The 11,782-nt window shown below is 37.5% G+C and overlaps 3 protein-coding genes across 3 annotated transcripts; all 3 read left to right on the top strand.

Moving 5' to 3' along the window:
• Positions 1-1,157: 1,157 nt before the first annotated feature.
• On the top strand, positions 1,158-2,003 carry LOC122094785 (polygalacturonase-1 non-catalytic subunit beta-like). Its single transcript, XM_042665387.1, has 2 exons — positions 1,158-1,379; positions 1,488-2,003. The coding sequence occupies exons 1-2, from the start codon at positions 1,158-1,160 to the stop codon at positions 2,001-2,003; spliced, it is 738 nt and encodes a 245-aa protein (XP_042521321.1).
• A 1,818-nt stretch (positions 2,004-3,821) lies between these two features.
• On the top strand, positions 3,822-5,195 carry LOC122094784 (ABC transporter C family member 3-like). The gene has a single exon (XM_042665386.1). It carries the CDS (start codon positions 3,822-3,824, stop codon positions 5,193-5,195), a length of 1,374 nt encoding a protein of 457 aa, XP_042521320.1.
• A 39-nt stretch (positions 5,196-5,234) lies between these two features.
• On the top strand, positions 5,235-6,108 carry LOC122094783 (probable non-intrinsic ABC protein 5). The gene is made up of 3 exons (XM_042665385.1): positions 5,235-5,465; positions 5,788-5,877; positions 5,962-6,108. Exons 1-3 carry the CDS (start codon positions 5,235-5,237, stop codon positions 6,106-6,108), a joined length of 468 nt encoding a protein of 155 aa, XP_042521319.1.
• The last annotated feature ends 5,674 nt before the right edge of the window (positions 6,109-11,782 follow it).

Here is an 11,782-nt window from a genome sequence, read left to right as displayed (position 1 = left end):
TACTATTGGCCCACCATGTTTCAACCTTTTAATTTCAAGGGTTTGCCAAGTCTTTTAAAGTTGAGTTTTCAATCAAATTTTGTGACATATCTCCAAGTGGGAAGAGCATATTGAGCTGCAACCTTGCAAATGGATGAATGTTCTTATAGATATTATATAGATCATGTCCATCAAAATTTAAGTTTTAACTAAGCTGCCTTACCAGAGCAAGGTTTCTTCATCGCACAAAAATATAACCATGTGGCAAATGATTAAGTGATGCCCAAATTTGTGGGTAGGTAAGGGTTTAGTCCCCTAATTGATTGTTTAGTTTGGGGCATATTGGATTTTATCACATGGCAAAATAAGGCTCTAATGAAAAATGGTGGGAGACTATGATGGAAAGGAGAAAAAGGTGGGAGTGAAGAAGTAAATGAGAAATAAGAAAGAATAGGAAAATAGAGTTGGTTGCAATTTACTTGGCAAACTAGTTTGGTAAAAGTTGCAATTTATTTAATTAGTCAAGACTAAATCGCATCACATTTCAATTTTGCCACTGTCTTCATTTATCTAATGAAACAAGACAAAGGGCAATTAAGTCAATGAAATTCGGCATCAACAAAGGTGGTAATCAGTTGGAAACATTTTTTTTTTAGTGGATAAAACAAACTTTCCCTTTATTTGAATTAAGGGAGAAGATTGGGCACAACCAATGGCAGCGCAAAAAACATATGAGCATGGGCATCTTTTCCATGGGGTGGGGGAGTGAGAATGACACAAATCTAGGCAACCCGATGGTGTGCACAGACTTTTCTCATAAATTGAAACTCGCCCCCCCAAACAAAGAACCCAACCATTTCCCACAAAAGCACAGACTCTTCAATTCCACCATGATGCATCCCATTCTCTTGCTTGGACATTTGATAGTAGCATACTTTAGTGTAAGAAAATCGATGTCTTTCCATCATCCATTCATTTGAAAGTGGTTGTTGCTTGTTCTTGTTTTATCTTTATTATTTGATTGTAATTTTTTTCCCATGAAATTGTAGGGTTCTCGAGCTGAAAATGCTTTCTCACAATATTGGAAAGAGCATATTGATCTTCCACACCCTCCACATTGGTTAGCAGCAAAGGCTTCTCCATTAAGCCTCCATCAGGCAGCATCATTTATGAAACTTATGGAGGAAAACATACTACCTTCCTACCTACCCTCATTCTGTGAGCAGGCTAATGCTGCTTGTTCCACAAATGCACTGATGAAAAAGACAATGGATGATCCGAACCTGCCACCAGTAGCCAAGTGGCCAAATGCTTTCAAAGTGAAATATGATGACCTCCCAAAAGAAATACCTCTCTCAAGTGCCATTCGAGGGGGATTGTCATATTTTCGTGAGTCAATGGTGCAAAAGGGAAGTTCCATACATGTTCCTGATCTTAGGGATCCAATGTCATATAAATCGTTCTTGCCGTGATCTCTAGTGTCAAAAATCCCATTTTACTTTGCCCAGATCAAGGAACTGAAGAAGCTTTTTGGTGTGGTGGATGAGTCAGACATGGATGAGTACAAACTCACCCTCAGGATATGTGAGAAGAGTCCCACTCGAGGTGAGCAGAGAAGCTGTGTGATTTCTGTCGAGGATCTTATTGATTTTGTTGTTGAGAAATTAGGGCACCATTTACGCATATGGAGTACTAGGAGCATTGAAGGATCTTATGAGAATGCCACAATTGAAGCTTTGAAACTCATCCATGGAAACCTCTCTGAACCACCAGCCATATGTCATAGTCAACCATTCCCATTTCAAGTCTATTATTGCCATGTTATACAGAAAGTAAAAGTATTTGTAGTTGATATATATGCTAAGAAGAAAGTGAATCATGTGATCGTGGCATGCCACTATGACACATCAACTTGGAGTCCAGACCATATTGCTTTTAAGCTGTTGGGTTTTGGCCCTGGACTAATTGAAGTCTGTCATTGGATAATCGAGAATGGAATGGTTTGGACAAAGACTCTAGGTTGAGCAACATTTGAAGATTAATTTTGATTATCTTCTTCTAGTTCTATGTTTGCGTTACATGTTACTGCTCATTCTATTTGGAGGATAAATAAAGACAATGTTTTGATTGCTTATTACCTGAAATCAAAATATCAAGAAAAATCCCATATTAAAGCAATTCTTAGAGATAATCTTTTTCAAAATGTCACTGCATGTTTGATCCATTTTTCATGCTTCCATGCCCAAATGGATTAGAAGGGTCCACTTTCTCTTTCTCAAGTGGTGGTGAGGAGAAGTTAACAGCTTTAGCTAGATTCTAAATTGGAGATAAACTCCATTGGGATGCCATGGTTGATCACCTTGAAGAACCTGAGTTCTTCACAGACCTTAACAAAAAGGGTCTTGGAATCTGATTTTCAGAGGTAAGTGTTATCATAGAGAAAGTTTCTAATGCAGATTTTGAGCAGATCACCATGACTGAAGTAGCTGAAAAGCAGGACATGAGAGGGAATCTGATGCTAAAAAGCAGCAGAGGATTTGACTCGAATCATATTTAGACGCTGATATAATACAGTCGATCTGATATCGATACTTAGAACCATGCACAAACCACTTTCCTATTTCCCAGGAAATATGTACCTTCCAGAGAATATGGGCGGACCAGCCATTTTCCTCTTTCCCAGGAAGTATGTTCCTTCCAGAGAATAAGGGCGAACCAGCCATTTCCTCTTTCTCAGGAAGCAAGCTGAGGGGCCAACTCATAGAGAGACGCCCATTTCCTTTCAATCTTTCGTAATTAGGAAAAACTCCCCCTGCGCTTCCAAGTTTGTTGAGGACAATCAGGAGATGAAAGAAATTTAACGTTCACCACTCATATACACTGAATAATTTGAAGCTTCTTCGTCAAGGTGCACCTCTCTCTCTCTCTCTTTTCTCAGAGAACTAGATCATTTCCTCTCTTAAGAGTAGAAATTAATGGTGTTGCCCTGAAGAGATCATTGTTGCCATTAAGTCCTGCAAGCCAAACAAGTCGGCTGCCTTACAAAAGATAACCTCTCCCAAGGTTCTTGGGCTGGAACCTATTCTTGATTGTAGCCCATCTCTTTATAACATCATTTACAAATTCATAGTCAAAATCCTTATTAGCAGACTAATTGATAGCCTTGGAAAGGTGTTTTTTTTTTTTTCTTCTTGCAAAATGGCTACTCTATGTTAAGATTTTTAATAATTCTTTAGCTCCTTATATATATTCTCAAACAATTTTATTTTGCCTGTTCATTTACAGGTTCAACTACATTTCAGTGATATTAAGACTCCAATATTGGTCTAGACACGACATCTTTATAAATGAGTCTACCTCAATTCAAAATGTGGTAAAGCTTGTAGGATTTGCATTGGACTTAATTGAGATAAGCCATCAAATTACAAACAGAAGAAAAGGAAATTTGTAAATATGGATGCTTCTGAAGAATTAAGGAATGATATGAATATTTGGATGTTCTTTTCACAGCCTGTTGCAATCCTTTTCCTACATGGGTCTTCTACTTCCTAATGTCTTGTTTCTATCTTGTTATACATCTCAGTTTATATTGGAAACATTCCTCTTTACCACTCTTACTATGGTTCACTAATGTTGTATCCATTATTGCTAGTCTTTCCTTTTGGTGTACCGGGTTGTTTGGCAATGGGAGAGAAGGAGAAGATCTCCATCTTTTGGAGCCTCTGTTGGAAAGTAGTTCAAATCATAACAATTGTGATGATGGACAAGGATCAAGTATTGGTGGAGAGAGTGTGACTCCTTATGCAAATGCCAGTCTTCTTAGTATTTTTACTCTCACTTGGATGGGCCCTTTGCTTGCACTCGGGTGTAAGAAAACACTAGACCTTAAAGATATTCCTCAACTTGCTAATCCTGATAGTGCCAATTCGGTCTTCAGTCATTTTAGAAATAAACTTGATTCTGATGCTAATGGCAGTGGTAAAGGTGGTCAGGTAAGCACACTCAAGTTGGGGAAGGCATTGGGTTTCTCATTGTGGAAAGAAATTTTATGGACCGCTCTATTCTCCATTATACGCACACTGGCTTCTTATGTTGGGCCATATCTTATTTTTGCTTTTGTTCAATATCACAATAGTCCTCACCAACTAAACTACGAAGGCTATACACTAGTGTTTATTTTCTTTCTTTCAAAGCTCATAAATGGCCTTTCTGATAGACATTTGTCCTTTCTACTACGAAAGATGGCAATTAGGATCCGTGCTACCTTATTTGCTATAATCTATAACAAAGGTCTCAAGCTTTCAAACCAATCAAAGCAAGTCCACAGTAGTGGAGAGAACATTAATTTAATGAGTGTTGATGTTGAGAGGACTAGCCTTTTCAGTTGGTACTTGCACTATATATGGAAGGTTCCTCTTCAGGTTGTTCTAGCATTATTGATCTTGTACAAGCGCATTGGGCTTGCTTCACTTGTGGCTTTTGTTACCAGATTGATTTTAATGTTGGTAAATATTCCACTAGGAAAACTACAAGAGAAATTTCAAGGGAAGTTAATGGATTCAAAGGATCAAAGGATGAAGGTAACATCTGAGGCTCTGAGAAATATAAGGATTCTCAAGCTCCAAGGTTGGGAGATGAAGTTCTTGGCTATGATAGTTGAACTCAGGAGCTTTGAAACAAGATGGTTAAAGAAGTTAGTTTATACATCAGCTATGACTGTCTTTGTCTACTTATCTGTTCCCATGCTTTTGTCCATGGTTACTTTTGGGTTTTGTATCTTTACGAGAATTCCGTTTGAGTCAGGGAAGATTCTATCTGCACTTGCAACATTTGAGATACTCCAAGGGCCCATTTATAATCTTCCAGATACAATATCCATGGTAATTCAAACTAAAGTTTCTCTTGATATGATAGTCTCATTCCTCTGTCTTGATGAATTTCATCCGAATATAATACAAAAGCTTCCAAGAGATAGTGCCCAAGTTGCAATTGAGATAGTCGAGGGTAATTTCGCTTGGGATCTTCATTCCCCTACTCTAACATTGAAATATCTTAATTTTCAAGTGTATCACAGTATGAGAGTGGCTATTTGTGGTTCAGTTGGGTCAGGCAAGTCAAGCTTACTTTCTAGTATATTGGGAGAAGTGCCGATAGTATCTGGAACAATTAAGTTGAATGGTAAAAAAGCCTATGTTTCACAATCACCTTGGATATAGAGTGGAAAACTAATAGACAATATATTGTTTGGTAAAGAGATGGATGAGAGGAGGTATGAGATGATCTTTGAAGCATGTTCATTGAAGAAGGACCTTGAATTTTGTGCCTTTGGGGACCAGACTATTATAGGGGAAAGGGGGATCAACCTGAGTGGAGGGCAGAAGCAAAGAATTCAGACTGTACGTGCTTTATACCATGATGCGGATATTTATTTGCTTGATGATCCTTTTAGTGCTGTGGATGTGCACACAAGAACTCATCTTTTTAAGGTAGTTTCCTTTGATCTCTACTTCCAAAGTTTTCTTTGATGAAATTTGATTGAAACTATATATATTTCATTATCTACATTACAATTTTGTTCGTTGGAAAGTAAGTTTGCTCTAAAAATTAATTTAAGGTTGTTATTGACGTCTAAAAAAACAAGATAGATAGACACATGATATTAAGTTCTGCATCTCCTTAATTTATGCTTTTTATATTACTTACATTAGGAAAATAAATATATTAGTATGTATAACTATTTATCTCTTTTAAGTAGCTAGATATTATTTTTTAGTTCCTAAATGTGAACATCTAAATTTTTGTTGGCAGGAATGTTTATTAGGAATTTTGGCTTCAAAAACAATAATTTATGTTACTCACCAATTAATAGAGTTTTTACGTTCTGCTAATCTTATCCTGGTAAGAATATGCCATTTTCCCTTCCCAATTTGAAGTCCCTAAATCTGGTTTAAGAACAATTATTTACCTTCTCTTATTTGGTAGGTTATGAGAGATGGACGGATTACTCAAGCAGGAAAATATGAAGAAATTTTTAGTTTAGGAACTGACTTTATGGAATTAATGGGTGCACATAAGAAAGCTTTGACAAAAATTAATTCTATCGAATGTGTGGCTGCTTTGGATAATTGAGTTAATGATGAGGTAGATACTATTATGTTGTATAGTAAGAAGTCTACTCAAGATGATGAGGAAGGGGAATCCAAAAACAACAAAATAGAGAACCAGGTTGGGCTAGAAGAGCAACTTATCCAAGAAAAGAAGAGGGAAAATGGTGCAATTAGTCTTTCAGTCTATTGGAAATATGTTACCGCTGCATATAGAGGGGTTTTTGTACCATTGATATTATTGGTTCAAATTCTTTTTCAACTTCTTCTGATTGTTAGTAGTTATTAGATGGTGTTAGCTACTCCCGTTTCAGAAGATGTGAGACCTCATATTAGACAATCAAAACTCCTCTTTATTTATGTCGCTTTAACCCTTGGAAGTTCTCTTTGTGTACTTATAAGGTCCATGCTCATTACAACTATTGGATACAAGACATCAACTCTATTCTTCAACAAAATTCATTTATGCATTTTTCGTGCTCCCTTATTATTTTTTGAATCTACTCCGAGTGGAAGGATTTTAAATCGGGTTAATAAATATGCTTATATGCTCTTGTAATCCAAATTACCTTATTTGCTCACCACAAAAGGTTAATATGATGTTAAAACTTGAATAAAGTTTATTTGTGTATGCAGGTATCCATAGATCAAAGTGTTGTTGATACCTTTTTTTTTTTTGCTAAAAATTCATTGTATTAAAAGAAGGGGAAAAAGAATATACAAAAACAATAACACATTTGGAATCTGGAAAAGTCTACTCCACCTTCGGCATTGCCATCAGCAGAGAAAGAACTCACAACAGAAACCAAATCACAAAAATTGGAAATAAAAAAGAACAGAATACATTAAAAGAAGCGGTATCTAGGCCGAGATTGACCATCCACTTCCAACTCTATAGCAATCAGCGCAGGCCAGGATTGGATAGGAGAAGAAACTTTGAATTTTGCTGCTGTTTTTGCCAAGAAATCAGCCACAGGATTTGCTTCCCGCATACAGTGAGTGATTTTCTAGGTAAGAGAGTTCAAATAGGAGGTTAAACTCATCCACCTTTGAAGACAAACCCAAGGGATTCTTCCCTTAGATATAAGTAAAACTACAGCTACTGAGTCACACTCAATCCACAAATGAGTAATACCCATATCTCTTGCAAATTCCAGCCCAGTAATAACAGCTATCATCTCGGCTTCAAAATTTGTGTGGACACCAAGAAAAGTTCTGAAAGACTGTAATATTTCTGAATTTTCATTCCGAAATACTCCACCCGCACCTGCTTTTCCTGGATTTCCCAAAGAGCATCCATCTGAGTTTAGCTTCACCCATCCCCTTTGGGGAGGACACCAAAAAATTTCCATTACCTCTCTTGGTTTGTATCGCACCCTAGAGATCCCCAATCGTTTGGCACACATTAAGGAACTAAATGAAAGAGGAGACCCTGTAGCAGCAGTCATCTGGAGGCTGATTTCACTTTTAATCATGGCGAAACAGTGTCTAGATGATTTGGAGACCCCCTCAAAAATTCTTGCATTCCTTTCCTGCCATATGATACTAGGAACCAGGGAAAATCCAGTAATCCACACCTTTTTAAAATGGAGATTCTTTGCTGTTTGTTTCCACCATGCAATAAAAGAAAGCATGTCCATATAAGGTTTTCATTGCACATCGAAGCCTTCACAAAAAGCTCTCCACAAACTACGAGCAAATTCACAGTTATAAAATAAGTGAGACATTGATTCTTCATCTTTACCACACAAACTGCACCGAGAAGCCATTTGTACTCCACGACGAGAAACATTTTCATCTATTGGTAATCTATTTTGAACTAACCGCCAAGCAAAAACAGCTTGTCTTGGTTGGTTAGATGAGTTCCATATAAGAGAAAACCAACTCACTTTCTGATATTTTTCTCTATTTTCTTCCCAGGCAGATTTAATAGAGAAGATACCTGAAGAGGTCAATCGCCAAAAACATTTGTCGTTCACACCTTGGATGTGAATACGTTTAGCTTTCTCCCAAATTTCAGCAAGTAAAACCGACTCCACATGAGGGAGGTCCCAGGCGGCTTGGCATATGAAATCATAAACTTTTTCTTTTATATCTGAGAAAAAAACCGGCTCCAAGTTTGTCTTCTCAGCGATAGATTGATTGTCAATCCATCTATCTAACCAAAAATCAATTTTTTTCCCATTTCCCAGAATCCATTGCTCGTTCTTTGCAACGAAACTCCAAACTCTTTTCAAGCCCGGCCATATAGATGAAGACTTATATCCCCTTCACAACGACCCATCTTCCTTGATAAAACGTTCCCTGAAGAATCTGCTCAGAAGAGAATCCTCATGTTTGATTTGCCAAGCCAGTTTACATAAACAAGCAAAATTCACTTCTCTCAACCTTCTAATTCCCAGACCCCCTTCCTTTTTAGGCTTGCACACCCCTTCCCATTTCATAACAATCTTCTTTGCCACTTCCATATCACCTGACCAAATAAAATTCCTCATCCACCGTTCCACCACCTTAATAGTTTCATCCGGCCACCAGTACACAGAGAAGTTGTGTATGGGAATACTAGAAATAACTGACTTAACCAATTCAATTCTCCCAGCCATAGAAAGAATTTTTCCCTTCCACCCTGCCAACCAACCCTTTATCTTATCCAGAAGAGGAAGCAAATGGCTATTCTTCACTCTGCCTTTAAAAATCTCCACCCCCAAATATTTTGTAGGGAGATCAGCCGCGGCAATGCCCAGAAAATCACTAATAAAACGACTTCTATGAGGGGCAATCTTCCCAAAAAATATTTTACTTTTTTCCAAGTTTATTTTCTACCCTGAAAAAGACTGATACTTGGATAAAAACTCATGAAGATGCTTCACGTACCTAGCTGACCCATTCATAAAGATAAAAATATCATTTGCGAAAAGTAAATGGGAAGGAGTAATTGCTCCTCTAGGGCCTGGGAGAGCTTTCATCTTCCTTTCCAGTATCAAGTTCTTCAGCCCCCTACAAAGAACTTCCTCTGCCAGAATAAAAAGGATTGGGGAAATAGGGTCTCCTTGCCTGAGACCACGCTCCACACCAAAGAAACCCACTGGACCTCCATTTAGCAAAATTGAAATCCTTGTTGAGAGCAGCATCTGGTGGATTTTATTGATCCAATTGGGAGAGAAACCAAATTTCTTCAAGGTTGCAAAGAGGAAATCCCAAGACAGAGAATCATAGGCTTTCTGCACATCTAGCTTTAGACCCATACCTCCACCTCGAATGGATGAGTGCATCAGATTTGCTAACTCTGAAGCAAGGCTTATATTTTCTGAAATAATTTTACCCCTCTGGAAGGCACCTTGTTCTTCTGAGATTAATCTTGGGAGAAAAATAGATAACCTGGAAGCAGCAATTTTGGACAAAACTTTGCAGAAAAAGTTTCCCATACATATGGGACGAAACTTATCCAAAGAAGACGCACCATCAGTTTTAGGGATAAGGGTTAGAAAACAATAATTTACCCCCTTAGGAATTTTCCCTACTAAAAAGAAAGAGAAAACAGCCCTACAGAAATCATTTTCCACAATATCCCAACAACTTCTGAAAAACTGACCTGAAAAGCCGTCAGGACCAGAGTTATCAATTCGGCCGAATAATTCGCGAATTATTCGGCCGAACTGAATTTTTCCGAATTTTATCAAAAATTCGGACCGAATCCGAATTAAAAATAAAATTCTTTAAAAGTCGCGACTTTTTCAAAACTGAATATAAATCGCGAATAATTCGGACCGAATCCGAATTAAACCGAATTATTCGGTTTATTTAAACATTATTTTAAAAAAAAAACCAATAAAAAACAATTTAAAAAAAAAACCCAATAAGCTTTTTTGACCGCTTTTTTGACCGAATCCTTCAATTAATCATCCGAATTATTCCGAATAATTCTCCGTCCGAATAATTCCCGAATCCGAATTTGTTAACTATGGTCAGGACCCGGAGAACTGTCCGCATCCAGATCCCATATCGCCATCTTTATTTCTTCCCTTGAGGGAACAACATCCAAGAAAGCATTGTCTTCATTAGAAATGATTGTTGGAATTTGGTCAAGTAATTCATAGTGTGGTTCTACAGGATTTTCAGAGTGAAAATTCTTGTAAAAATCCACAATATAGTTGGCCAAATCTAATTGATCAGAAATCCAAGAACCATCTTCACGACGTAACATACTAATTTGATTTCTTGATCTTCTAATCTTGACTGAAAGATGGAAAAATTTTGTGTTCCGATCGCCTTCTTTCAACCATCGTAATTTAGCCTTCTCAGACCATAGTTTTTCTTGCATCTTACTAGCATTTAAAAGGGCTGTTTTTGCATCAGCTTCTTCATTAAAGAGGGCATCCGACATTCCTGAAACCTCAATAATATCCTGCACTCTTTTTAGCTCTGAAGTAGCTTTTTTCACTTCCTCATTTAAATTAGGAAATCTTTCTTTTGCCCAAGCTTTTAGCACCCCTTTCACCACCTTAAATTTCTGCGCCAAGATATAAATGGGGCAGCCACCTACCTGGTGGGACCAGGCTTGCTTCACCACCGACTGAAANATATATATCTCACTATATTTACTTTTGTAAAACGCTCCATGACTAATCCAAAAAAAAAACTCACTCATCCACTCACATTTCTCCCTATCCCACTCTCCATAATTGTCATTTTCTCTCTCCATATTTACCTTTGTAAAACTTTTCATAACTATTCTAAGAAAGAAAAAAAATCTCACTCATCCTCTCACGTTTCTCCTACCCCCACTCTCCGTAATTATTTTTCTCTCTCCATATTTATTTGTATATAATTTATTAGTAAACAAAAATCTTCCCTCTTCCCTCCCCCTTCATTAGGAAACAAAATCTCTCTCTCTCTCTCTCTCTCTCTCTCTCTCTCTCTCTCTCTCTCTCTCTCTCTCTCTCTCTCTCTCTCTCTCTCTCTCTCTCTCTCTCCATGTTTTATCAGATAATTATATTGGATGAGTATATCTTACTATAACTCTCCCTCTTATCATGTTTATCAGTTAACTAAATCTCTCTCCCTCTCCATCCCCCTCCCTCACTTCTATTTACGTTGCTTTCTCTACCATTCCTTTGGTTTCAGGTAAGCTCTTGTGTTTCTTATGCAGTTCTTTAGCTTTTTCTCTTCCTATCCAATGATTTAATATAAGGTATACATCTTGGCTTTCTGATCCTATAATGCACTTCTTATCTTCTACAATTTTTTTTCGCTAAAAAGTCATGTATATTAAATGGAAAAAAGAAGAAAAAAGAAATATAGTACATCAGATGATGGAGGGAGAAATACCCAACACTCACAATAAGAAGAGAGGGAGAAGCAGAAATTCCACCTTCGGCATTGCCATCAGCAGAATTACGCAACTATCCAACTCCACCAAAAACAAAAAATCTGGAAAAAGAAGAAATTCCTAGGTGAATCTGAACCTAGGCCGACCCGATGCATCCATGTCTAATTCCATCTGGACCAGAGTTGGCCAAATTGAAATCGGCTTTGACACTTCAAAACGAGCAGTTGACTTTGACAAAAAATCTGCCACTGAATTTGCTTCCCTATAGCAATGAGTTATTTCCCATTCCACATCCTCCAAATAAGAAATACAATTCATCCATCTTTGCCGAGCTATCCATGGACTTTGCCTCTTCTGAAAAATAGTCACA

Source organism: Macadamia integrifolia, chromosome 12, assembly GCF_013358625.1.
Source record: "Macadamia integrifolia cultivar HAES 741 chromosome 12, SCU_Mint_v3, whole genome shotgun sequence".
Lineage (NCBI taxonomy): Eukaryota > Viridiplantae > Streptophyta > Magnoliopsida > Proteales > Proteaceae > Macadamia > Macadamia integrifolia.
The sequence above is the reverse complement of the archived record's forward strand: the minus strand, read 5'-3'. Positions and strand labels throughout refer to the sequence as shown.

What these genes read in the sequence shown, in the direction of transcription:
- LOC122094785 (XM_042665387.1), top strand. Translation starts at nt 1,158, where the DNA reads ATGGAGGAAAACATACTACCTTCCTACCTACCCTCATTCTGTGAGCAG. An exon ending in CATATTTTCGTGAGTCAATG is followed by an intron (nt 1,380 to 1,487) that starts GTGCAAAAGGGA and finishes TACTTTGCCCAG; the next exon opens with ATCAAGGAACTGAAGAAGCT.
- LOC122094784 (XM_042665386.1), top strand. Translation starts at nt 3,822, where the DNA reads ATGGGCCCTTTGCTTGCACTCGGGTGTAAGAAAACACTAGACCTTAAA.
- LOC122094783 (XM_042665385.1), top strand. Translation starts at nt 5,235, where the DNA reads ATGGATGAGAGGAGGTATGAGATGATCTTTGAAGCATGTTCATTGAAG. An exon ending in CAAGAACTCATCTTTTTAAG is followed by an intron (nt 5,466 to 5,787) that starts GTAGTTTCCTTT and finishes TTTTGTTGGCAG; the next exon opens with GAATGTTTATTAGGAATTTT. An exon ending in GTTCTGCTAATCTTATCCTG is followed by an intron (nt 5,878 to 5,961) that starts GTAAGAATATGC and finishes CTTATTTGGTAG; the next exon opens with GTTATGAGAGATGGACGGAT.